At 39.7% G+C, this 27,840-nt stretch overlaps 1 protein-coding gene across 1 annotated transcript in view; it reads left to right on the top strand.

Annotated features, from left to right (window-relative positions):
• HECW2 (HECT, C2 and WW domain containing E3 ubiquitin protein ligase 2) overlaps window positions 1-27,840 on the top strand; it is a 232,228-nt gene that overhangs the window by 187,098 nt on the left and 17,290 nt on the right. Inside the window, exons 19-26 of the mRNA XM_023216573.1 lie at window positions 3,164-3,284; window positions 4,790-4,903; window positions 15,686-15,838; window positions 18,062-18,160; window positions 21,615-21,744; window positions 23,030-23,176; window positions 23,819-23,933; window positions 27,236-27,321. Of these exons, the coding sequence (XP_023072341.1) occupies window positions 3,164-3,284; window positions 4,790-4,903; window positions 15,686-15,838; window positions 18,062-18,160; window positions 21,615-21,744; window positions 23,030-23,176; window positions 23,819-23,933; window positions 27,236-27,321 (965 nt within the window). The remainder of the gene's footprint in view (window positions 1-3,163; window positions 3,285-4,789; window positions 4,904-15,685; window positions 15,839-18,061; window positions 18,161-21,614; window positions 21,745-23,029; window positions 23,177-23,818; window positions 23,934-27,235; window positions 27,322-27,840) is intronic.

Raw genomic sequence — 27,840 nt, 5'->3', positions numbered from 1 at the left:
GTCACTAGAATATGACTTGGACAGGAAACTGCACCTTCATTTTCCTTAGTTGCAAAGTGGTGTATGATGCTCCTAGTAATACCCGCTTCATAGACTTGTGAGGATTTCTCAAGATCCCCGTGTAATGTGTATCATCTGTAATGTATAGCAGGCGCTTAACAAGTAATACCTGTTGTTATTGTGTAAATATACTTTATATTATCATCATGCTTCCCATTCTTCTTCCTTGCTTATCTACTCTTTTCCCAGTGCATATTTCACGTGGTAGATATTTCGCTGAGTCACCCACTCCAGTCTAGTCCTTTATCCCCTTAGGCTTCAATTACTGCAACAACTCTTAACTGGGGCTCTTTCCTCTTACCCACCGTTAATTTACTCAACACACTCTGAAAAATAATTTCTTAAATAAAACACCACTTGTATGTTATTCTCCTGCTCAAGAACCTGTAAAGGCACTGTTCAGTTCGTCATGCCCAAACTCCTCTGCTAGGTTTTTAAAATTCTTATCATAATTTGGCTCCAACCCTTCTGATCAATTTCATTTCCCATTTACTCCCAGCACTCCTCCTCCACTCTAGGCTAGCTTGGTTCTCTCGGCGTTTTCTGAACACACATGCAGTGCTCATGCCAGCTGTTGCTGCTCTATTCCAATATAGAATATAAATTATCCTTCTTTTGCAAGGTGTGGTTCCAATTAAGCTTCCTCCCTAAGGCCTTTTCCACTTTGATCTCTACTTATACTCATTTCTTTTTTCTAACATTACTATTACTTTTGTATAACACTAATCTTAACAAATGCTTGCGGGGGTTGGGGGACAGGCAGCCGTGTCATTGAGTGACTGCGGCAGAGTGGTGAGAGCATGCCTCATCTAACAGAGTAGCTGCAGCTGCCCGCTGGATCCCCAAGGACATGCAAGCCAGTCGTTACAAGATTTCCCAAATAATTTTCAAGAGAATAATCTGGAATTTTTTAATTTGAAATTTAATTTGTAAATGTTGGCAATTAATTTAAAATCTTCAAAAAAAGATTATGGGGCAAACAATGGGTATCTATAGGACTCGGTATAGCCCCAGGGGTATAGCTTTGCTCCCTCTGCTTTCTAGTCTATATACCACCTAGTTCAGGACTTAATTATTCTCTAATTGTTTGACATTTTATTTCTGTTTCCCCACTCCACTCCAGCAACCCCACCTTATTCATTTTGGACATCCATTGGTGAACCTAACACAGTATTCACTAGGAATAACAACCATTTAGTTCACTCATTTGTTAAAGAAATTTTTAATGAACTTACATGGTATGTAATGGACAAGACTTCCCAGCTTTTGTTTTCTGGTTTCTTTCATCAGTTGGGAAATATTTAGTGGAAATATCCAGTGTTTTTGTCATGGCTGTGTGTCTGATTTCCATATTCATCATCAGTTTTCTATCCCAGCCTGCTGCTTAGTCACCCAGTGACACAAAACTAGATTTTTCTATGGAAAGAGGAACAATTGGCTGGGTGTGGTGGCTCATGCCTGTAATCCCAGCACTTTGGGAGGCCGAGGTGGATCACCTGAGGTCGGGAGTTCGAGACCAGCCTGACCGACACGGTGAAACCATGTCCCTACTAAAAATACAAAATTAGCTGGGCGTGGTGGCGCAAGACTGTAGTCCCAGCTACTCAGGAGGCTGAGGCAGGAGAATCGCTTGAACCCAGGAGATAGAGGTTGGGTTAGCCAAGATCACGCCATTGCACTCCAGCCTGGGCAACAAGAGCAAAACTCCACGTCAAAAAAAAAAAGAAAAGAAAGAAAGAGAAACAATGTTACTTTTGCATTTTATTAGTGATAATTGCCATTGAATAGTGTATAAAATATCCTTATATAATCTAGATATTCTCAGTACTTGGCACATGTTAAGAATGCAATAAATGGTCTGGTGCAGTGGCTCACACCAGTAATCCCAGCACTTTGGGAGGCCGAGGCAGGTGGATCACCTAAGGTCAGGAGTTCGAGACCAGCCTGACCAACATGGAGAAACCCTGTTCCTACTAAAAATACAAAATTAGTCAGGCGTAGTGGTACATGCCTGCTATCCCAGCTACTCAGTAGGTTGAGGCTGGAGAATCACTTGAACCTGGGAGGTAGAGGCTGTGGTGAGCTGAGATTGTGCCATTGCACTCCAGCCTGGGCAACAAGAGCAAAACTCCATGTCAAAAAAAAAAAAAGAATCCAATAAATATTAATGTTATTTATTCTTTGTGCAACCCAGAGACAGATGCCTTTTGCAAGTATGTGTTATATTAAGATTTTACCCTGCAATATGAAATTTATGTAATTATGTGTCTAAAATCATTCTTGGTGATAGTGCATATCTAAAAGAAGTTTTGTAGGCCAATCACAGTGGCTCATGCCTATAATCCCAGCAGTTTGGGGGGCCGAGGTGGGCAGATCACCTAAGGTCAGGAGTTCCAGACCAGCCTGGCCAACATGGCGAAACCCTGTCTCTATTAAAAATACAAACATTAGCCAGGCATGGTGGCAGGCACCTGTAATCCCAGCTATTTGGGAGGCTGAAACAGGAGAATCACTTGAATCCAGGAGGCAGAGGGTGCAGTGAGCCAAGATCACGCCACTGCAATCCAGCCTGCTGGGTGACAGAGTGAGACTCCATCTCAAAAAAAAGAAGAAGAAGAAGTTTTGTGAGGAGTTTTTGGTTAGGAATTTAGAATGAATGATTAAAACCTCACTCTTAGTGCCACTTACTTATATACCACGTACTTTCCATTGCAACTTCCTGTCTAATTGCCATTATATCATTTCAGCAGCAAGCAAAGACATTTCATCCTAACAGTTACTACTAGACATGAGTAACTCTGTTTGACTCATATTAGTTTGGACTGAAAAGGGGAACCATACTTGAGAAACACATGGGCACCATTGTAACTATTCAAACAGGATTTTAATTCTCAACCAAAATGCCACAAAGAAGACGTCACTTAAGACCCTGGTTGAGGTTTGTTATATCCTTCAAGTTGCAGAAGTTAATCCTTCAAATGCAGAAGTTAAGACAGTTGCCTCATTGGACTTGTTGATTGTGATAGCTTTTGTCCATGGTGATGTGATGAACATAAGGATGATGCACAAATCCATATTGTCCTCTCTCTGTGGTTTGCTGTAGGTACCCAGCGTGCCAATGCCCGGGCTCCAGCCCCTTACAAGCGGGATTTCGAAGCCAAACTGAGGAACTTTTACAGGAAGTTAGAGACTAAAGGATATGGACAAGGCCCAGGGAAGTTAAAGTAAGTCAAAGCGACACAAACCACATAATGTATAGATGGTGAAAGGAGGGGGCGCAGTTGGGCCTCTAGGAAATTGATTGTGATTTGGGATGACTAGCCTTCATTTTAGTCGGCATAATTATTTCGGCATTTGTAAATTATAGGATCATCTAAAACATAGTCCTGGAATGAAACATGATTAAGCTTAACATTTTAAAACAAGCAGTGAAGACACTGCCTTTTCATGTAAAAATAAAGGCAAAATAAAAGGCCGATTTATTTTTTCCTTCTGAAAAGTACCTCTTTGTTGGTACATAGTATATTCATTAGCTATAAAGCCATCCCAATGTCCTTCACTACAAGCTTCTGTCTCCTGAACTGACCTGAGTGCAGGAATAGTGCTCAGCTCTGTTCAGTTCTGTGAAACAAACTCCACAGCAGAACATGTCATGAATGTCGTTTCTGCCTTTCTTCATCTGCCTCCTCCCTTCAAATGGGGAAACCGAAACATCATCATGTTGTTTGGCCTACAATTGTTTCCATTCCCTGCTTACCCTTCTTTCTCTCCCTGCCTTCAACCCTGTCCCACGTCCGCACTGGAGATCACTCCGCCACTGAGAGAGGACAGAGGAGGGAGGGTCTCCACTGGAGCACCCCTGTGACCGTTGGTGCCTGAGAGACGGTCCAGAGACCAGACCAACAGCAGCCCCATGGCTCACTGCCCCACCCACAGGAAGGCTTGCTTGGTTAAATTTCACTTTCATTGCCCTAAGAAATCATCAGCCTGCCCAAACACCATACTTCTCTGAGCTTTACTTTTCTCACACTTAATTTACAAAGGTCTAGGATGATCCAGCTGTCATGGATTCAGCCTCCCTATCATCTCTCTGCCTGTTACCGTTTACGTGAAGAGCAAATTGGTATCTATGGAAGGATGACTTTAATTGTCATCATCACAAGTAGATTAACCTGCCACACACATCATTCATTTGTATCTCTCCCTTAGGGACTGTCAGGATTCACTTAATTTAACAATTAACTATTGGACACTCCACTGCTTTGGAGGACATTGAGAATTTTTCTTTTCCTCTTTGTTCTTACAGTCATCTCGCTGGGCACTTAATAATTGAATTCCTTGTCTAAGTGCATTGAGGCTTAAAACATTGCCTCATAGAGTTGTTCTTGCTTTACTTAACAAAACGTGTGTGTGTGTGTGTGTGGTGGTGTTTTATGATCATTTTTTTTCTGGGATAAACTGATTTGACCATTTAGATAGGATTCTTCAGTTGTTCTCACAGATCATAGGTAGGGTGCTCTATTTACCAATGATTCTCTCATATAACTTTTGCTAATGCTGTTAAGAGTTAAAGACAAATGTGTACTTTATTGCAGACAGCAATGACATTAAGTAACATTCTTCTTACCTAGTTAATTGTGGCAAAGGGAAATGTTCTAGAAAGATAAGTAAATTATCTTTAATAGTATAGTAATAATCTGTATTTTCCAAATTGTCTCGTTATGGACAGGTTAATTATCCGAAGAGATCACTTACTAGAAGATGCTTTTAATCAGATTATGGGCTACTCCAGAAAAGACCTGCAGAGAAATAAGCTATATGTCACCTTCGTTGGGGAGGAAGGGTGAGTAGAACAGAGAAGTGGCCTGTGGAACATAGGCTGTGGCCACAAGGCGGATGTTTCTCCACATTGCTGTGGTTGCCTGAAACAGGAAATCCTTCTGGCAGGAAGTACTGTTCTCATACACTTAAACCTTTGGGTTTTTTTTTTTTTTTTTTTAAGGTCTCCTCTGGCTTTTAAATCACTTGACATAGAAATTCTTTAGTAAAAACATGTAGCTTTAGATCATTTTTGAGAACAGAAGCCTAGTTTAGTTTCTTCTCTCCAGACCTCTCTTTCTCTTAAAGGGAAAAAGTAAGGCTTTGCAAGGAAAAAAAAAACGAAGAATTGCATTTATGCAATTGCTTTGTGATCTGTGATCTTATTTTCTGCCCTGCAGGGCTAAGTAGAACGTGCTTCCTCTATTAAATAAGTTCAGTTTCAGAAACATGAATTAGAATCTTGGTGTTCTACCCGGAAGCCTCCACAGAAGTAACTCTTGGGCCTTGGCTCTTATTTCTCTGCCTCCAATTTTTCTCTTCCCTTGGGAGGGCGGCATACCACCAACATTGCTACCTAACATAAACAAACATGTCCCGCCTTCCATGACTCTTCCATGAGTGTGCTCATCGAGATAAGGGTTAGGAAATGAAGCTGGGAAGACTCCTACACAGTGTCAGCATTGCACCCAAATGGACATAACTGTTATTATGCATCACCTTAAAAGAGGCCAGCTGTCATCCCTCCCAGACCCCTTCTTCTTCCTCATTTCAGGTCTGGGTTCAAGTCTCAGCACCTTCTTCATAACTCAGCAGCCACTAGAGGGAATTTTTTTTAATACCATACAATTGTCTGGTTGTGTTTTCTGTGTTTCTTGTTGATTTGGATCATTTTAAGGCTATCTTTCTCAGTCAAGCCTTGGAATAAAAGTATATTCGATTATGGAATCATATTAGTGATATTAAACAAATTCAGCCATTCAGTACACGGTGGATGAAACAGTGACTCCAAACTATAAAATAATTTGCCTGTACTGATGGAACTAGGGAATAGCAAAATCAGTATTCAAATACAGGCCCTTTGTCTTTCATCTAGTACTGTTGGACTAGCTCTGGGACCTAAGCAATACTCCTGCACTCCAGCCCATCTGAATTTTTTTCCTATCTCTGGACATTTTGCCCATCCCAGCTAATGACTGATAACTTCTGCTCTTGTCACATGCACTGCTGTGTAGTCTCCCAGCTGTGCCTACATTAAGGTAAAGTAGTATGTGCAAACACACTATGACATGACAAAATTTGTACAGAAGTTTGCCTGAGACCTGAGCCCTTCATTGCTGATGTGCATAAGTGGACTTCTCACTTGTGTTAGTTGGCTTAAAGATGAAGGTGCACAGTTGAACATGAATGCAAATGTTGTTAGCCTAATCACCGGTATGCATGGGATTCCAAGTATTTCCTTACATAATAAGTCTGGTTTGGATGAGAATACTTTTCCTCCCCCAGAACTCCAGCTGCCTCCCTTCATTGTTGGACCAGAGTTTGTTGAGATCTCAAAGATATAGGGAAGAGTCTTTGGAAGCACTGATATTTAAGTTTGAATAGAACAGACATTTATCATGATTGGTTATCCTAAAGCAGTCTCCTCATGGCTTGGACTAATGACATCGGTTCCTACGAGGAGGTCCAGGGTGAGGGAGGCTTGATGCCTCTGTATTTGATTACATTACATTGATGTCCAAATGCTTCCTGCCTCCATCACCTGTCTCCTTCCTGTGACATCAGAGGGAAAACAAGGGAGAGGATGTTAAGCTGTGAGCTCAGTTAACAGGGACAATGTCTTAATCTGTTCACTCTGCATATGGTTTATTGAAGCTGGATTTCTGGACTCATGACTTTGTCAGGTCAGTATCATAAATTATTAGGTATCTACTTTAATTTGCTATTGAGGCACTGAGGATACGTATGCTGTTTTTGAGAGATGAAAATAGTAATTGTGCTGGAAAAATAGAAAGCTAAAAAAAAAAAAGAAAGATAGAAACCTTGTGCTACATAAAAGTAAGGAGCTCTTTTAGCCTTTGCCACCTTCTCAAACACATTAACCCTATCACATGAAAATGAATGACCCTAACTTTTTTTCTGGATTATAGTAAATACCCAAAGGGAAAAGCTACCCAATTTTTCCATTGAACTATAAAAATGGAGCTGGAGGTTTTCTGTTTTTTTGTTTTGTTTTGGTTTGGTTTGGTTTTTGAGACAGACTCTAACTCTGTTGCCCAGGCTGGAATGCAGTGGTGCGCTCACTGCAGCCTCTGCCTCCTGGGTTCAAGTGATTCTCCTGCCTCAGCCTCCTGAGTAGCTGGAACTACAGGCACGTGCCACCACACCCAGCTAATTTGTTTCGTATGGAGGTTTTCTGTTACTTTCCCTTTACCAATTTTAATCCCCTCAAAATGTATCATTTTGTAAGTTCTTCATGTCCAGGTCTAGTAATGAGCATTTAAAAACACACATATCTGGCACCCAGATCTTGGTTTCTAATACCATTCTTTGATAAAAAGAATCAAGGTTTTTAGAGAAATGGCTCATTCTAACACTAAGCAGGAAATATGCAAGATGGAGTCCGAAGCATCTTTTGGTGTCTGCCAGAGATTAAAGAAATCCTTAAAAATCCCAGTCATGGGGATATGTTGAAAAAACCAGGAGCCAACTGAAAGAGTTCCCAGTGCACAAAGCTGAAATAATTTGAGCAACAAAATAAATACAAGGCTATTGGATTATAAACCAAAGTATAAAATAAATATCCATACTGATATAAATACATGGTTGAATATGTAAATAAATGGGGAAGAATAGAAAAGTAGAAAAATCTCTTTTGCAAAATGTGGAACCAGCCCAAATGCCCATCAATCAATGAGTAGATAAAGCCAATGTGGTATACATATACACCATGAAATACTACTCAACCATAAAAAGGAAAAAAATAATGATATTCACAGCAACCTGGATGGAATTGGAGACCATTATTCTAAGTGAAGTAACTCAGGAATGGAAAACCAAATATCTTACATTCTCAGTCATATGTGGGAGCTAAGCAGCTATGAGGACGCAAAAGCCTAAGAATGATACATTGAACTTTTGGGACTTGGGGGAAAATGTTGGGGGGTGGCAAGGGATAGAAGACTACACATTGGATACAGTATAAACTGCTCAGGTGATGGATGCACCAAAATCTCAGAAATCCCCACTAAAGAACTTATTCATATAACCAAACACCACCTGTTCCCCAAAAATCTATTGAAATAAAAAAAAAATTAAAAAAAAAAAAGAATCACTGCTCTCAAGGTAGATATCAATTCGTTTAAGGCAAACAGTAGAAAATATGCCCTTCAAAACTGCTGTAGGTCTGGGGTAGGCACATAATGTCATTTGGCCCAATTAGACTGAAAGAAACTCTGTTATGTTGTAGTTGGTGAAAGGTTTCACTAAAAAAGAAAAAATCTATTTTGCAGAATATTTCCATACAATCAGCAGAACTCTCTACTCCTTAGGTATGGAATGTGCATAGTGACTTTCTTCCAAATAGTATAGTATGGAAAGAGGGGGAACAAAGTAACTTCACCGTAGAGAAACCTGACAAACATTATGGCAGTCAGGTGATCAAGGTCCACATCAATAGCCACGAGTCATGTTGATAATATGTACCCTCGATATGATGCAATGAGGATGGCACTTTACCTCTGTGTTTTTTCTCCCAAACACGTAATGCTACTCCAACCGTGAGAAAAATGCTAGACAAAATCCCAACCGAGAGACATTGTACAAGATACCTTACCAGTACTCTTTAATACTCCCAAGGTCATCAAAGACCAGAGGAGCCTGAGAAACTGTCACAGCCAAGAGGGAGACATGACAATTAAATGTAATGTGGTTTCCTGTATGGGATCATGGAACAGATAACGGACGTTAGGTAAAAACTAAGGAACTGTAGATAAAGTATGGATTTTAACTAATAATAGTGTATCAATTTGGTTTATTAATTATAACAAATGTACTATACTAATGTAAGATGTTAATCTGTATGTGAGGTATACAAGAACTCTCTGTTTTATCTTTGCAATCTTTCTGTAAATCAAAACCTATTCTAAAAACATTTGTTAAAAGAAAACATATAGTCAGGATTCAGGGAAATTTAGGAAATGTTTCTCTGAACAACTTATTTCCTCGTTATCTGATAAATGACAGCCCCCAGGGTAAATTTTGGTAGGTATATACCTCTGTCTGCACTTGAGGTCATTAGAGTAGTAAGTGTATATATGGGGTTAATTCTGTGGGAAGTCCAAATTAGTAGTGGCATTGGTATATATAAAGTATGATTTTGTATTGCTTATGTCAGCTATGTTGTCTATGAGGGAATAATACTTTGCAATTCATATTCATGGTAGCTCATACCTATAATCATTTCAGTGATTATATTTTACCTGTTACCATCAAGGTCTTTATTTATAGTAGATTAGCTAAAGCATAAAGAAAAGGAAGTTTATTTTAAAGAATAATGCATCAACCAGGTGTGGTGGCTCACACTTGTAATCTCAGCACTTTGGGAGGCTGAGGCGGGTGGATCACGAGGTCAGGAGATCGAGACCATCCTGGCTAACACAGTGAAACCCCGTCTGTATTAAAAATACAAAAAAAATTAGCCAGGCGTGGTAGTGGACACCTATGGTCCCAGCTACTCAGGAGGCTGAGGCAGGAGAATCACTTGAACCCGGGAGGCAGAGCTTGCAGTGAACTGAGATTGTGCCACTGCACTCCAGCCTGGGCAACAGAGCAAGACTCCATCTCAAAAAAAAAAAAAATCCTCGAGTCTATAAAGACAAATACATTAGTTGGTTAGTTCATCATCAACTAAGATCACATTTTGTATTATGCTTTGGCTTTTTACAAAAAGTAGGTAGTTTCTAAGCACTATCTTGTAACTAGTGATTTAATTTGGTTAGAGCTGGAGGTTTTGCTTTAGTCATAAAATTTCCACACAACTTAATCTGGTTATCTGCCTTTGCAAAGTTGTGGGGAAGGGAGATCAGCTGTGGTGGAGTGACTGAAAACTGAGTCATCTTGACTGAATGTGGTGTGAAATTGCGTACAGGGGTTGCCTATTTCTGCTGGGCATCAGTCTACCTAGAAGTTGCTTCTTTAGGGTTGAGGTCAATGAAATACTACATATTCTTTAGTGAATTATTCTACGTATTTTCCAGCTGTATTATTATATTACACATTCTCCAGTGTATTATTTTCTTTTGAATTAAAAGTCCTAGCAACTAAAGGTTATATGATTTAAAAAGTTACCTAGATGCTAGGCATGGTGGCTCCTACCTATAATCCCAGCACTTTGGGAGGCCAAGGTGGGAGGATTGCTTGAGGTGAGGAGTTCCAGACTAGATTGGGCAACATAGTGAGACCCCATTTCTATTAAAAAATTAGCTAGGTGTGATGGCTTGTGCCTATAGTCCTAGACACTTGGGAGGCTGAGGCAGGAGGATCACTTGAGTCCAGGAGCTCAAGGTTACAGTGAGCTACGATTGTGCCACTGTACTCCAGCCTGGGTAACACAGCAAAACCCTGTCACCCTGTCTCTTTAAAAAAAAAAAATACTGGATTAGACTGTTGTGTTCTGATAAGGTGTGGGGCCACTAACTTCTTAATACCTAAAACATTAAAGAAAAAGTGACCTGGATAAAGAGAGGAGGTTTACATTGTGATTGCCCTGCCTCTGTTTCTTCATAGCCAACCCTGTAAAAGGCACCTTTCTTAAAGAAAGAATGAGTTTATTATGTGTGAGGTGCCATCAATATGACATCAGTCATGTCTTACAGAGCCACACTTTGACTAGGGGGGAGATGTGTACAAGCAGTTTTCATTTGGAAGTTTAAGAACTTCCTGTAATATCTTCCTTTTGAGCTTTCTGTAACCCCCCTGAGACAGGCAAATGAAAGCAACTAGGGAAGATGAGATCTGAAAGAGTTTTCTTCAGTCTCTGCTTATAAAGTAACCAGCCAGTTCTTACATATGACTGATCAGATCCTCACTAGAAGCCGTTTGAGGCCCTGAGCTTGGTCAATAATTTCTCAGAAATCTGTGAAGCTTCAAGGTACAGTTTATGGTCTTGCTTTTTTTTTTCTTCCAAAAAGAGACATTTGCAGGATAACCTAAATTACCCAAACCTTTCTAAAGAAGGGTGCTTCTGTATGTAGGCTTTGGTTTGGTAGCACCTGGTAAGACTTTGTTTATCATATCAAACTTCCTTACTCACCTACCAGGCTTTCTTAATTGGCTCAAGAACTAACTCCTTGCTACTATAAATATCTAAGAGTGAATCAGAAGGTGTGTAGGCCATGTGTGCCTGAACCAACTTGAAGGAAGTGATGGTGTGACTTCCCAAGGCCATCATCTTCTTTCATTTTATAGTTTGCTTTCATTAGAACACTTAGTTTTCAGTAATTCTTAGTTGAAAATAAAGAATGAGATAATAAAATTTGTTATTTTAACAAATTTTGGGTGCCACTGACAACTTGGGTGGAGTGCCATCCAAGCCATGTGATGATGTTTAAAATGCTCTATCAGCACTTGGGGCTCCAGACTACATGGCCACCCCCTGGAGACATCTGTTCTTATTCGGAAATGCCCTCAGATGCAGCTGTTGTGTGGCTACACACCCGTTGTCCAGAGTTTTTACATTTCCGTGCCAAGCCTTTAGCTGTGGAACCAACCTAACTGGCAAAACAGGAATGTAACAGACAATCCTTGTGATATGAGTCATATTAACTATTTATATGAAAGAGGTTGCTAAGACATTACAGGAAGCAAAGGCATGATGTACCCTGCTGTGACATGTTTTACTGAATTAGCCAGGCTTATTTATAAATTGTAATCTACAACCTGCTCTCAGATAGGCAGTTCTAGGCTTTGGATTATAATGAAATCAAAGTTTAAGACTATTTTGGTTTTAGAGGTGACTCCATCAGTGCTTCTAGAGTTAAAAGTCAGCAGATAAAAACTTGACCGGTTGAAGATACATTTTCTCCTAGAGGAACTATTAGCTTTGTTTTTGCTTGGGAAAACAAGACTTTTCCTTTTCAGTTTAATTCCTCAGGGAACATTCATCTCATCTTCAGCCAGATTCAGCTATTATCATAAAAAGGGAACTAATCAGTGAGGTCAGTCTTTGTTGTTTTAGCAAACTTTACCACATGAGAAGATTTTACATATTAAACTTTCTAAGCATAATTTACTTGTTGATTTCTGACAATGTTTTCAAATTGAGCAATCTTTTAGGGATTGGTATAACCTGTTCATGTCATTGAATCAATATACCACTGAAAGGCAAATGTGCAAATCTGCTAGATACCAAGTAACAATGTAAGCAACGTTGATTTTCTTCAGAAAGCATCAAAGAGCTCCACTCATTGATTCAACAATATATATTGAGCCCCCACTGTGTATCAGGCTAGGTACGGATATAAACATGAGTAAAACATGGTCCCTGCCCCCAGTGTAGTTATAGACTAGTATGTATGTATAGGGGAGGCAGGCACATATACAGATAATTGTAATGCACTTTGTAAGTGCAGTATTATTAAAATACTCAGAGTTAAAGCTTAAAGAAACCCTGATACTTCTAACTGAATGCCACAGTTTAATTTTAAGCAGGCAAAATCCTATTTTACTTTTACCAGTTGTCTGTAAGAAAACTGACTCCTGAAGTATTTGCCTCATGTTTCAGCTGTCTCAGACCTTATCCATTGTATGCTTTATTGTGTCTGAAAGCCTCACAGAGAATGACCATAGCTGACTGGTGCTCACTCTGTGCCTCACACTTAGTAGTGTACCCACTCCTTGAGGTTGCGTACACCCTAGGGTATTGTAAGCTAGATTTTTTTTTTTTTTTTTTTTTTTTTTTTTTTTTTGAGATGGAGCCTCTCGCAGTGTCACCCAGGCTGGAGTGCAGTAGCACAATCTCGGCTCACTGCAAGCTCCCCCTCCCGGGTTCACACCATTCTCCTGCCTCATCCTCCCAAGTAGCTGGGACTACAGGAGTCTGCCACTACACCCGGCTAATTTTTTGTATTTTTAGTAAAGACGGGGTTTCACCATGTTGACCAGGATGGTCTCAATCTCCTGACCTCGTGATCCACCTGCCTCAGCCTCCCAAAGTGCTGGGATTACAGGCGTGAGCCATGACACCCGGCCGTACTAAGGCTTTTAAAAGATGCAGCTACATGCAGACAGGATGGGGGAGTCCTGGGTTAAGCATCATACATGAAAGATTTGGGGCTTTAGCTGATGACTAGCACCTTGTAAGTCAACAAAGTAAAGTAGTCGCCCCAAAGGCAGGATAAGTTAAACCAGCATCACTGGAGAAAAGTATCAAGGACTTTCTAAGCTCTGTGCTGAAAAGACCTCACCTGGAGTGTTACCATCAAGTCTACTGACACCAGGGTAGAGAGGGAATTCCCACCCCTGCCCTGAGAGAAGGTTGCAGGAAGTGGCCATGCTCAGGAGTGGGAAAGAGAGAGAAGGAGGCAGAGACCAGGAGACGGAAACTGCTAAACCTAGAGCTCTGATGGAAAATGACTTTCAAAACATTTTACATCTTTAGGATCTAGATTAGTACCCCATATGTAATCAGCACACAGACTTTTTTTGAAAGAAAGTCTCTGAGTATGTAAAGAACGTTCAAGTGGAAGAAGTATTCTACTTGTTCCTGGCGGTGTCACAGGCCAGAAGTGGGTCAACGGGAGGAAGCCACAAAGGCCGCCTTCGTCACAGCGTAAGGAGGGACAGGTAGTCTGTGCACCCTGCACTGAGGAGGCAGCCAGGGTACTGCTTTGGGAGTCCTCAGAATAACCTGAGGATGGTCCCACCGATCCTGGGAGCCACCTGTTAGCATGTTATATTCAGCCACCCCAGAGGGCAGGTCCATTGTGTCACCTACAGCCTCTCTGGCCCTGGGAGTCTGCTGTTTGCATTTTTCTTTACACAGAAGTTCCCGTCAGCACAGTATGGGTGTGAGGATTTTAATACCACTGGTGATGTGTTAAATGATTTTAGCTACTACAAAGACTGATGTTTTTTATTTTAATATTCATGTATTCATTTTAAGGTATATTGGGAAACAATAGAGTTAGCACATCAAAACTTTATAAAGATTGTGTAAGACAAAGTTCTATTAAAAAAGCGAATAGATCTAAAGTTGATTTAATGAAAAATATTAAATAATAGTACATATATATTCAGATATAACAAACATTGGGAAAGTAGTATGAATAGTTGAAGTCTGTTCTGTGTAAACCATTTTTATTTACATTCTGCCTATAGTATCCTTTTTGTTGCTGTTGTTCTTTCTCCATCGCCGGGGCTGGAGCGCAGTGATGTGATCATAGCTCATGCAGCCTCAAACTCTTGGGCTTAAGAGATGCTCCTGCCTCAACCTCCCAAGTAGCTGGACTACCGGCACATGCCACCACACCTGGCTAATTTTTTCTTATTTTTTGTAGAGACAAGAGTCTCACTGTGTCACTATGTTGCCCAGGCTTATCTCAAACTCCTTGACTCAATGAATCTTCCTGCTTTGGCTTCCCAAAATGCTGTGATTACAGGCATGAGCCAACATGCCCGGCCTAGGATCCATTTTTTTCTCCATCACACAATCCTATCACTGAACAAGACTCAGATTTTTTTTTTTCATTAAAAAAATGCAATGATACCCACAGAAAAAAATTCAAAAAGAAGAAAAAATAAGATAGAGAAAAGAGGAAGAAGGAGAAGAAAAGTCTTTCACAATCCCTCCTCCACCCCAGCTTCTCAGTTGCCTTCATTCCCTTTTCAGCATTCCTTCCCTATCTTTGAGCCCACGTGTATACTTTTTATCCATAGGGTCGATGTCCTTTATATTTTTCATTTTAAATTTAGCACGTCACATTGCTCTACTGCAAAGTCCTCCTTACTTTGCGTTTTTTACTCTCATCATTTTTGGCCACTTGTCATTCCTCAGACCTCACACAATCTTTTCTTATACTTCGGTTTGACCCTGACATCTTTGTGAGTAAAGTAGAATTTATACTGTAGCTCGGGTGTTAAGAGTTTCAGCCTCTTTCTCCGAACGCCTTCCTTAGGAAGCTTTAGGCACCCTCATTTTTCTTGTCTGTAGTTTTCCTTGGTGTTTTATCATTTAAAGTTTTCATTTACACCCTATCACTCCATTTTTTGCTACTGATCTCCCTAAGGGGACTTGTATCTGTAATGTCTTATCTCGAATTCACCGAAGTATCTTTCTTCTCCCATTTAAAAATGTTTCAGACATCCATGAGGACTCCATGTCCTGTGAGCATATGTATCTGATTCCCCCCTGGTTTTACCCTGTTTAAATGAAGCTTTCTCATTGTGCTTCCTTTTTGTATAAGCTTGCTCCTGAAATTTGAAAGGTTTACCTCTTTATACATATTTACATAATCAAAATATTAGCAGATTGCCTATTGTATGTATTAGAATATTGCCTGTTGTATGCCTGTTGTGTTATGTGTGGCTTGGTTTTAGGTGTGCTCCACATAAATGTCCATTTTACTAATCTGGATCAAGACACAATGAGATCAGAAACTATGATCATTCAGTTTGTTTTGGACAGCTCTGGCATGTGGACAATTAGATTTGTAATGAGCATCCTATGGAAACTTGAGCTCTGGAGAAAAAGTGCCCAATATCTGGGAAAAAAGTAACAGATTGTTCTTTTTGTGGATTTTTGTTACAGGCTGGATTACAGTGGGCCTTCCAGAGAGTTTTTCTTCCTGGTATCCAGAGAACTCTTTAACCCATATTATGGCTTATTTGAATATTCAGCCAATGACACATACACAGTACAAATAAGTCCTATGTCTGCTTTTGTAGACAATCACCATGAATGGTAAGTATTTTTTCCCCAACACTTTTCTTCAGGCGATTTTCTATGATATTTGTTTTTTTATAGAACCCACATTTAAACATTAAAACATTATTTCCCTTGGGCAAAATCATATTTTCAGTTAAATACCTCATTTGACTCTTGTTTTTATTGTCAAATTTAAATATATAGGCAGTCTCCAAGCTAGGACTAGATCTGTTGATAGCTGGGAATTGATCTGTTCCATGAGATCGATTTAAATGAGTTGGGTAGAATTCAAAAGGTTATTTCCCATTGCAAGAGAAAGATGATGAGTTCCTGGTGAGATCCCTGTGTTCCTCGCTGTACCTGTGGGTGCCTATGAGCTCTAAGCTGAGGTGGGGGTGAGGAGGGGAAGGCCTGATCCAAAGATCACACAGCTTCTAGAGCCGCCCTCGGGGAAGTGGCTGCCATGGGAGGAGAAGATGGGGCAGCTGGAACTCTGGCTGGGGCTCTGACTCTCAACTGTGGCGATGATGGTGCTCTAGAGGGCAGTGGGGCTGGTGGGGTGACCTGGGGGCATTGACGGTAGAAGGGCAGGAGTGGGGAATCACAGGCAGTGGCCACTTACCGTATTAGCCATTTGAAGTTTGTAACCAGGTGTTGCCTCCCTCTTTCCTAATTTCTCACACAAAATCAAGGAAACCGATTTAGGATTCCCATCTAAAGATTATTTATGCTGAAAATCCCAAATTGCACTCTTTCCAAATGTCCTTACATCTTTTTTAAATCTCTGCATTTATAGACTTTAAATATTTGTATAACCCCTGTTTGCTTGTTCCTGTTCATTTTCCTTGATAGCAACAAAGGAAAGAATATGAGCAGGATTCATGGAAAAAGCATATTTGAATCATGAGATTAATATTGGTGGGTGGAGGGCATTATCTTTTAGGACTTACTCTTCAAATTAACATCTGTTTAGCTGCAATTTGGAGTCCTTCTAACTGTGACTATTACAGTTGTGCTAAATAAATGGAAATAAAGAGGAACCATACTGCTGGACATTGTTCTTAAAATGGCTGCCTAATACTAAAATGACAAACTTACAGTACGAACTCAGTATGGATTTACATGTTTGGAAGGCATCAGACTTTCAAAGAGCTAGAAACTTGAACCCTTTTGAAAGAGAAAGTAAGTTTGCATCTCAGGCAGCAAATCCAGTCATAACAAATATGTTTAATAAAGTTTCCAAAGTGATTCAGAATAGAATTGAGCCTTGACATTTTAGAGAACAGAATGTCCCAGAAGAAACCCCCCCAAATGTCCATGTGCATAATTCTTGAATGGTGAAAATATCAGGAATGGGGCTTGATAGAGAATAGAGATAGGAACTTTCTTGATCTGAGACTGGGCCTTTCCTCAGAAGAGAATTGCTACTGAGTTTGTGTTAGAGAAATCCTGCTAATATTCATGCATACACACTAGAAGGGGATAGCATTTTCCCCACTTCCAGAGGTCTCATCTGTCAACATCTCTGAGAATTGGTTTGGGGAAATGTCACTGAAATGCTCACAGGGGATTCATGAATGTGGGGTGCTACATTGCTGACATGGAGTGAAGGTGGAGCAGGGTCTCTAAATATGAGGGAAACTGATTCTTCAGCAAGTAGGTACGAATTACTGGCTGTATTAGTCCATTCTTGCATTGCTATAAAGAATTACCTGAGACTGGTAATTTATAAAGAAAAGAGGTTTAATTGGCTCATGATTCTGCAGGCTGTACAGGAAGCATAGTACCCAAATCACTGGGCTTTGGGGATGGTCTCAGGGAGCTTTTTTAATCATGGTGGAAGGCAAAGGGGAAGCAGGCACATCATATGACAAAAGCAGGAGAGAGAGAGAGGGGGAAAGTTGGGGGGAGGTGCCACACACTTTTATATGACCAGATTTCATGAGAACTCACTATCACGAAGATAGCACCAAGCCATAAGGGATCAGCCTCCATGATCCAAACACCTCCCACCAGGTCCCACCCCCAGCAATGGGGATTGCAATTCAACATGACATTTGGGCAGGGACAAGTATACAAACTATATCACTGGCCCGATGAAGACACAGCCCATGGTGCATACAAACTCTCACGACCTAGTAGGCAATTAATATTGGAAAAATTTAGATGGTTAGAGCTGGAAGGCATTCTAGAAAGCATATGGAACCACCTAGAAACTGCTCCATGACGTGTAAGCCATCTCATGCGTTTCCTTCACAGGTTCCGATTCAGTGGTAGGATCCTTGGTCTTGCACTAATACACCAGTATTTGTTGGATGCCTTCTTCACACGGCCCTTTTATAAGGCTCTTCTCAGAATGTAAGAATATTTTTATCACTTGTGTAATTAGCATGTAAAATACAGTATTTACTTTATTGAAAAAATTCTTCTGTCAAAGTCATTGTTTATCTGTTCACAATCTCAAATCTGTTGTTATTGAACCTAATAGTGGTTTATATTTCTGAAACTAATACAATTTCAAATATGATTACTGTGTTTTTCCTGCCTCTGACCTATTTAGCCCCCAGAGTTTTAGTTTTGCTCTATCCCCCAAAATCTATTCTCATTTGTTGCAGCACGTGTTTCTTTAAAACAATTGTACTTCAAACGCAGCCCTGGAATTCCTGTGGTGTTAATGCAGATTATTAATAGAATAGTTGTGGGTTAGTCTTAGTGACTCACAGCCCCCTCTCCTTTATGAGATACATTTTGTATTTGGCTTGATGCAAATTTTCAAATGCTTACTCCTCATTCAAATCTTCATTTTCCTTTGTTTTGGTTTTATTTTTTATTTGTTTGTCAGGGATGGACAGTGCCATATGTTTCTTAAACTTTCTCTATGACCTTAGTAATTTATTATGGAAAATGAAAATTCAGCATTCACAGAACTTGTTCTTCATTGTTAATGAAAGATTGCGATTATTGTAAAATATAGGGCTAATCGTTTGTGTCCTATAATCAGCAGCCATTTACAAGGCTGAACAGAAGGCAGCTGTCTGTGGGATAGTAGCTCAAATCTGCAATGAGAGCTCACTGAATTCTCACTTGGCTCTGTCTAGCCCATTCCCTAACTGAGGCCACGTACCCGCTTACTGTAAAATGGAAGCCTAGACCTCAAATGAAAGCAAACAAAATGCTTCTTGTGGGCCCTTGGGAGGGTCAGTAGAAAGACTTTTGCCCTGCTGTCTTTCAGTGTCTTCACAGCTGTAGCACTGGGAAACAGGTGCCATTTTCTGTCTCTTTGGTTCTTTGTGGCCACTTTGCATCTTCCTATTTCATTGCCTTATCTCTTATCTTCTCATTTAAGCTTCCTGAAAGACTAGTCTCTACTGACTCTCTACACTTACCTCATATTCACACCCTCAACACACTTCAGCCTGGTTTCCTTCCCACCAGAAAACCTGTGGAGGCATTTAAAGAATACTGGTTAGTCTGTATCTTATTGGATCACGCTGCTGCTTCTGACACTGTGTACCACCCCCCCCCACCACCATTTATTCCTGGGTCCTTTCTCCAGAGCTGGCATCTATGACACTGTACTGTGCGCGCTCTTTTTTTTTTTTTTTAACTTTTCTGTCTTCTTCATGAGCCCCTCTTCTGATTTGCCCTTAACCCTTGGTATACCTGAAGCTTCTGTCACTGGGCCCCTGCTTTTCTCACTCAGTATGTTCTCATGGGGGAGAATTTCTTTGCCTGTCTTATCTCTTCTGATTCTCAAATCTGTACTCTCAGTCTTGATCTCCCTTAAGGTGTAGCCTCACATGCTCAACAGTCCACCAGACTCCACTCGGATGTCTTACAAGGACTTCAGAATCAACATGGTTAAGACTAAGCTCATCAAGTTTCCCTCCCTAAAGGTATACCTTCTCCCACAGGCCCTGTTACAGTTAATAGTGCCACTATTCTCAGGCCACTCTGGTCAGAAATTGGGAGTCACCCTTAAACAGCGATGACAAATACACAGTACATGTTCTACCCTTCACCATCTCTACTCTACCCCATCATTCCCAGGGTAGAGTTCACAAATCACCTGTGGTACTATTTCCCACTGAACTCATTGTGGTCTTAGAAATCTTTTTAACGGATAGTGCTCAAGCTTGGCAATTAATTATAGTTAGTTTTGACATGAGTTCATTTGTCACCCCCATTTTAGATATCCTTCTTTATACTCCCCCAATAAAACTATTCCATGATTGCTACATGTTTGCCTCCTAAATGATTTTCAAATTGATCTTCTTCTCTCCAACCTTAATAGCCCAGCCCTAGTTAGAGCCCTTATCTTATTTTGGCCATATTATTGTAGGGGTCTATTCATTGGTCTCTACCCTCTAATGATAACTGCCCCTCATCCCACCCCATTTTAAATAATCCTTCACACCGGGACTTCCAGAGGAGCTGGAAGTTTATGGGTTTATAATTCACATTTCACTTCTGATCATGTCATGCCCTGTCTTAAAATCTTTTGGTAGTTGTGAATCACTAGTCTCCTTAGGATGACATTAAGGCCTGCTGCCTTGCTGGCCTCGTTCTCTAGAAATTCTGTCTTGAGGTTAACTCTCTCAAACTGCTGATATGCTTGGAGTTCTCTGTACACTTCCATGCCTTTGTATTTTGTTCATGTTATTCTCTCTCCTTTCTCTTTCCCCTTCTCCCCCTTTAGTTATTCCTTTTTACCTCTCTTGCTTTTAAACGTCCTGAAAGATTTAATGTAGGCATCATCTTCTGCAAAAAGCTTTTCCTGAATCTCTCAGTCAAAGAAAATGGCCCTCGTGTGTGCTCTGACAGCTAAATCCCTGTCCCTACCTTCTTTTGTTAAATGGAAATGTGACATACATTTAAAAAGTACATGAATTTTAAATGTTACCAATCTTATGTTATCACTTATCACTTTGTATTAACTTATCTATTTGTGTACCTGGCTCCCCAGTTAGCCCATCAGCTCCTGAGGGTAGTGACTATTCATCAAGTAGCTATTCAGATATCTGGTACATACTTGATGCCTAATGAATGTTCAGATTGAACTGAAAAAAATGGCCCTTGAAATTGGGCTTAGGGGAGTGAAATTTCAAAACAGCTATGGCAAATTGATGACTACCACTGTACAACAGGGCCATGGAACAGTAACTATACCTCATATAGACTCTTTCTCTGCAATTAAAAAATGTGGGGGAGAAATACAGATTGAAGACAGGTTCTGTGGCTTACTGTTTTCAGAATAAGAACCATGAAGAAAAAGGGAATGTATGTGAACATGAATCATGTCTTTAATAAAAAACAAAATAATAAAGTAAAATAAATATTAAATAAAATAAAAATCGTGTCTTTCAACAAAAAACAAAGTTAAAATATACTATAGAAATATATAAATTATTTCAAATTAAGATAACAGTATTTTAAGGTAGCATAATATAGCCAGAAAGAATACTGGATCCCAGTTGTCAACCGAGTGCCAGTTCCTGATCTGGCATTGATGATGGATGACTGCGCAGATGGCACTCATTCTTTGCACCTCCAGTTCTGTGTCTATAAAGAAAGACACAGGCTGAATGATTCCTGTGGCATATTATATATTTAGGACTTTCTAATTTTATAACAAATTTCTGAATTATTTCACTGGTTTAATTACTGGACTTGGACTAAGAACATTCCAGAAATCACTGCCCATGTAGTGGCTCTTGTTCTTCTCTTTAATTCTTAGTTTCTTTCCTTATTAATATGGGTTTTTGCTAATAGCCATGCCTACATATTTGTTTCTGTCTGTTTGTCATCTTAGTCTATGTGACCTGAGTGATCTAGAATACCTTGATGAAGAGTTCCATCAGAGCCTGCAGTGGATGAAAGACAATGATATCCATGACATCCTAGACCTCACGTTCACTGTGAACGAAGAAGTATTTGGGCAGGTGTGTGTATCTGCACACCTGGTGCCTAAGTGTGGTAACTGAAGGCTATTGACGAGTGAAGAATTAACTCCATGGCTAAGATCAGATGCTTATTTCTTTGTGGTTTATTGGGTGATTTAAACTCCAGATCACACACAGTTATAATAATCGCAGTTACAAAGGTTAGAATTAATGTCAGCTGCAGATTAAGATGCTGTAAATTACAGATGGTGATAACCTTTTATGTTGTAAGCAATCTTCTTTTTATTTCCAACTAAAATATCCCCTAAAATATGATAATTTACCTTATATAGAATGCAGTTTTTTTGAAGTCCACGCTATGGAATTTTTTAATTCCATTTATAGAATGGTGGCTGGGCACGGTGGCTCATGCCTATAATCCCAGCACTTTGGGAGGCCAAGACGGGAGGATCAGTTGAGCCTAGAAATTCAGGACCAGCCTAGGCAACATGGTGAAACCCTGTCTCTACAAAAAATACAAAAATTAGCCAGGTGTGGTGGCACACACCTGTAGTCCCAGCTACTCAGGAGGCCAAGGTGGGAGGGTCACCTGAGCTGAGGAGGTTGAGACTGCAGTGAGCCTGGATCATCATGCCATTGCACTCTAGCCTGGGGGACAAGAGTGAGACCCTATCTCAAAAAAGAAAAGAAAAGAAAAAAAAAAAAAGAACCAAAATTGATTTTTTTGAAGCTAAGGGAACATAAGCAATGTTTTAGGGAAGACTTAAAAACAGAATATATTGATATTTTTTCAATAATTGGTGGAAGAGTAGGGAAGACATTTCTTCCAGAAATTATATACTAGTTTATAAGTAATATTCTTATTTAGGCATTAATCTTTAGCTGCTTTTCTGATTTCCATGTATTTTGAAAAAGTTCTCAATTTAACATTCACTTGAGTGTAATTCTGCTTCTTTAAAGTAAATCTTTACTCTAGATATAGTCAATTCTGAGAAATTTGTGAAAATGGGTTTTGTCAAACATTCAAATAGTAGCAGGCTGGTATCTGAAGCCAATTCGTCTGCATTTTAAAACTTAACCTGTAGTACCAGCAATATATATACATATATATAAATCACCAAAGCTTTCAAGCACCAGCTCAATGCCTAGTTTTTCCTGAGTGCATGTGCTCCATGAGTGCCTGGGGCCTCACTGCCAGCTTGTGGGATGTGCCTAGGGCAGGGCTGGGGACAGGTAGCTGGCTGATTTCAGCTCACTGCTAGTAATGTTCTTATAACATTAAGAGTACTGCTTTATAGTCATTCTTTTTATTTTTTAATCTCAGATAACTGAACGAGAATTAAAGCCTGGGGGTGCCAATATCCCAGTTACAGAGAAGAACAAGAAGGAGTACATCGAAAGGATGGTGAAGTGGAGGATTGAGAGGGGTGTTGTACAACAAACAGAGAGTTTAGTGCGTGGCTTCTATGAGGTAAAGACAATTAGCAGTAGGAGGAGTTTGCAGTCTGATATCAATGATGCCACAATCCATCTTATCGTACTTTACATGTGTAGACTATTTCTGCTGTATTTACTGTTGCTCTCTCCATGTGAAAGGTTCAATATTTTTTCCCTTCTGTTTCAAGAGCACCAAAAGAAGCTTAACTCACTGTTACGAGAGATCACTGAAATAAATGTTATGGACTGAACTCAAGTAGCATTTGTTGATTTAATGACCACTAGTAACATTTAAGCCATGCATCTTATGCTTAGATACGGGTAATCAAATCTCATGCTTGCTATGTGAAATCATTATATCTGAGGTCAGAAAAAGTTGGCATGTATTGTGTGTGGCTTTTTCTGTAGAAACACTAGGTATTTTCCTAAAGGTGGATGGGACCTAGATTAATCAGCAGTCAATTATAAAACAAAAATTCTGTCAAGGCAAATCTCATCAACCTTATACTAAAGAATGCCTTATATTTGTAGGGAGCTTTACAGGTTTTCAAGTGCCAACACAAGGTACACACATATTATTCCTGAAACTCCATGTGTCCCCTTTTCTAAGACTTAATTATAGCTGATATTTTCTCCAGGTTCCTAAGCCATGCCTTGTACTCTTTTTATTCCACAGGTGGTGGATGCCAGGCTGGTATCTGTTTTTGATGCAAGAGAACTGGAATTGGTCATCGCAGGCACAGCTGAAATAGACCTAAGTGATTGGAGAAACAACACAGAATATAGAGGAGGTGAAATTTGATTTATAGATGGCTAGATTTTAAATTTCGGATTAAAGGAAGGCATTGGTTCAGCTTGCCAACTGACTATAGGACAGGCAACAGCACTTGGACTCTAATCATAGGTCTGATTGCAGGCTCCCTTGAGACCTTGGGCAAGGTACATTCTCTTCTTTTCCTAGTTACCTCATCTGTCAGATGGGAGAAGGACTGTTTACACAGCATCAAAGGATGTCATAACTCTTAATTGTTGGTGAAGAAATGTGACCATAAGAACACTAATTAATTACTTTATGGTGTTGCCAGTGAAGCACCAGGATGCTAACATCCAGCTGGTCAAACTCCACCTATTCCATTTTGTTTCTAAAACTTAAAGAAGCACACCCTTTGAGGTTCCCAATCAGCACAGTTCTTCCACCATTCACTACGCTCCTTACCAGTTACCATTCATAGTCAGACTACTTGAATGGAATAAGACACAGTTCCCAAAATACGGCATTATTGGAGAAGTTCTAAATTCAAGCATGAATTTCAAGTGAAAAGAAGACTGTAGTAAGATTAGTTAAAAACTGCACTATCTGACACTTCACAAAATGGGAAGCTTTAAAAGTGACCTTTCTGCAGATTAGTACAAATTATCGATTCGTAACTGGGACCAAACCCATTGAAATTTGAGTGTTTAACTAATATTTTGCAAGGGACCTGATGGTAACCCAGAGTTAAGGTTTTATTAAATGATTTTAAGCAAAGAATACATGTTCTGAAATTTATCACCATGTTAGAAAGCCTTCAGAAATTCCTGACAAATACCAGTTATTTTGTGGTTTGGGTTTTCTTTTTTAACTCGAAGTGTAAGAGATTAGAAGTAGTTCTGAACTTGGAGAATGAAAACTACAAACTTCACATCACTGAATTAATCACTTAGCAGAGTAAATTGAGAGCTGACAGTTCTCTAGTTATCTCTAAGTTGAAGCAGAGATTTTTTTTAAAAAAGTAGTTTTAAAAGTTTGGAGTAAAAAAATGCCTTAACATTTGCTAAATTGCTTTTGGTTATGCCTGTGCTTGCCTTTTCCAGCTCATCCCTGCACCACAGGCTGGCCCTGCTTACACATTTAATCTGAAAGGCTGTATTTAACTGCCGTTTCCATTGCTGCTATTTCTGAAGTCCAATTGCTGAAATAAGTCTTTTCCAATTGGCCCCATGTATAATCCATATATCTCTTTGGTTATTATAGCTTTGTTAACCCATCGATTTTTACTGAGAGCACAATTTCTCTGACATGCTACGTAAGTTATATTTTACCATAAATATTATTAGCTCATTCCTTCCTTCCAGGAGATGATTCTTATTTTTTATTTATTTATTTATTTATTTTTTTAAGACAGAGGGCGTGAGCCACCATACCTGGCTCATTTTTGTATTTTTGGTAGAGATGGGGTTTCACCATGTTTGCCAGGCTGGTCTCGAATTTCTGGCCTCAAGCGATGACCTGGCTCAGCCTCCCAAAGTGCTGGGATTACATGCTTAAGCCACCGTGCCTGGACCCAGGAGATGCTAATAGCAATGCATTAATAGAATCAACCATTTTTGTTTTTCCATGGTATACAATCTTATTCACTAAATCTGATTAATCAAGGACCTATTTATATGGTTATTGTAAATCTTATCAAATGAAATCTTTGGGAGGGGGCAGAAAAATTCTGAGAACCTCAGCTGCCATGTTTGCTCACCCAGCTACTTGGCACTGAGTAAAGAAGCAGCTCTGTGGCTGCCACTTGCCATATGTTCACACACCAGCTGCTAGGAGAGAATATGATGAGACACATTCACTCTTCCTCCTCCAAAAGGTTTGGCACAAATAGCAAAAGGGAAGCAGAAAAGGGCTAATTCATAAGGTCAAAAAACTTTAAAGCTACAAAGAGCCAGTGCATTTCTTTTGTAGATGAGAAACTATTTGCTCAGTACCAAATTGCTAGTATTCACCAAACTCTGGGCATGGCCCATGTGTCCCCATGTCCAATCCAGTTTTGATCGCCCTTCCCTTAGATCCTTTTTTTCTCCAGAGGGGACTAAACATCACTGAAATGGTAAACAGTAAGGTGAGATTCCTCCCAAATCCTACAACTACTGAAATGGGAGGAAAAATTTGGATTAAAATAATTTCTACCCACCTTCTGTTCTGGACTACTAACTCAGTACCCATTAACTACGTCTATTCATTGGTTTGATTCACTAAATCCTTGTTAGCCTTTTCTCTGAATCTAATTTTTTTTTCACTGAAAGGTTTTTGGAATCCACCACCACTGCCCATGAGGTGATTCCTTTGACATTTTCTTAAATTCTACTGAAGTATGGAATAAAAGTAAAATTAAGTTGGTGATTATTTACGATTTATTTAAGAAACTAAAGGTCACTTTTCCCTTTTTATTAGTAAATCAATGTGAAACTAGTTTGATTTTAAAATATGAATATTATATATAGCTTTTAAGAGAGCTTGCAATTATGTACTTATTTGTATAAATTATTTGATTAATGTGTCTCCCCTCTGCCAGAAGCCCTAGAAGGGTCTGTTTTCTTTGCCATTATGCCCTCAACCTTAGTACAGTGCTTGGCATAGAGGTATTTGAAAATTATTTCTTATGTGAATGACTGAAAGAGTGAAGTATTTCCAGTAACAACTGTTGTATTTTACAGAAATGATATGGTTAAAATAACTCATTTGTTGTTCTTCTCTTTACTAGTTTCACTTAGTGACCACTAAATGAAAACAGAGACCTCTTGGTTTCACTTAGTGTTGTTTGGTTTAACTTTTGACACTCATATGATCATATATACAGTGTTATTCCTTAGTCTTAAAGTTAGAGACAACTTTTGTTTTTGTTTTCGTTTTGTTTTTTGAGAGGGAGTCTTGCTCTGTCGCCCAGGCTGGAGTGCAGTGGTGCAATCTCGCCTCACTGCAAGCTCCGCCTCCTGGGTTCACGCCATTCTCCTGCCTCAACCTCCCAAGTAGCTTGGGACTATAGGTGTCCGCCACCACGCCTGGCTAATTTTTTGTATTTTTAAAGTAGGGACGGGGTTTCATCGTGTTAGCCAAGATGGGGATGGTCTCGATCTCCTGACCTCGTGATCCGCCTTCCTTGGCCTCCCAAAGTGCTGGGATTACAGGCATGAGCCACCACACCAGGCCAATTATAGATAACTTTGAAAGAATCCAAGAGGATGATTTATGTCTGGGGACTCTTCGTGTCACATATCTTGGTGGCTTAATATAGAAGAGTCAAAGTAACATGGGCTTTTGTGATTGGTTTGATAGGATACCATGACAATCATATTGTAATTCGGTGGTTCTGGGCTGCAGTGGAAAGATTCAACAATGAACAACGACTAAGGTTGTTACAGGTGAGATGCCATTATTTAATCTTTTGAATGTATCGATATGATTATTGTTGGAAGTGTGTGTTTTTAATAACTGCTAAGTATTCTCCATAAATACATACCATGGCTATCTGGAAATATGGGATACACCATTTCCAGACTCCTGATAGCACAGTTATGTGACTCCATGGCTATTCAGAACATCCCTAGCCAAGTTAAAGCATTTCATGAGAGTTTGGGGAAGTGTCAAGTCCAGTCCAAGAATCCCAGTAACAACATCTGCATTCAGGACAGTTTGGTCCCTTCAGCAAGAAGCACCCAGGGTACCCAAAGTGCAGGCCAGCATCCCTAGCAGCAGAAAGAAATGATCTTCAATTCTTTAAAAAGGGATACAGTTAGTTGATTAACAGTCCTTTCTTCTCTTTCATCTAACTTTCCACAAATTTGAGAAAACAGTGACATTCAAGAACATTGGGTAAACTAACTTGTTTTGTGTGTGTGTGTGTGTGTGTGTGTGTGTGTGTGTGTGTGTGTGTGTGTGTG

This window comes from Piliocolobus tephrosceles, chromosome 11, assembly GCF_002776525.5.
Source record: "Piliocolobus tephrosceles isolate RC106 chromosome 11, ASM277652v3, whole genome shotgun sequence".
Lineage (NCBI taxonomy): Eukaryota > Metazoa > Chordata > Mammalia > Primates > Cercopithecidae > Piliocolobus > Piliocolobus tephrosceles.
The sequence above is the reverse complement of the archived record's forward strand: the minus strand, read 5'-3'. Positions and strand labels throughout refer to the sequence as shown.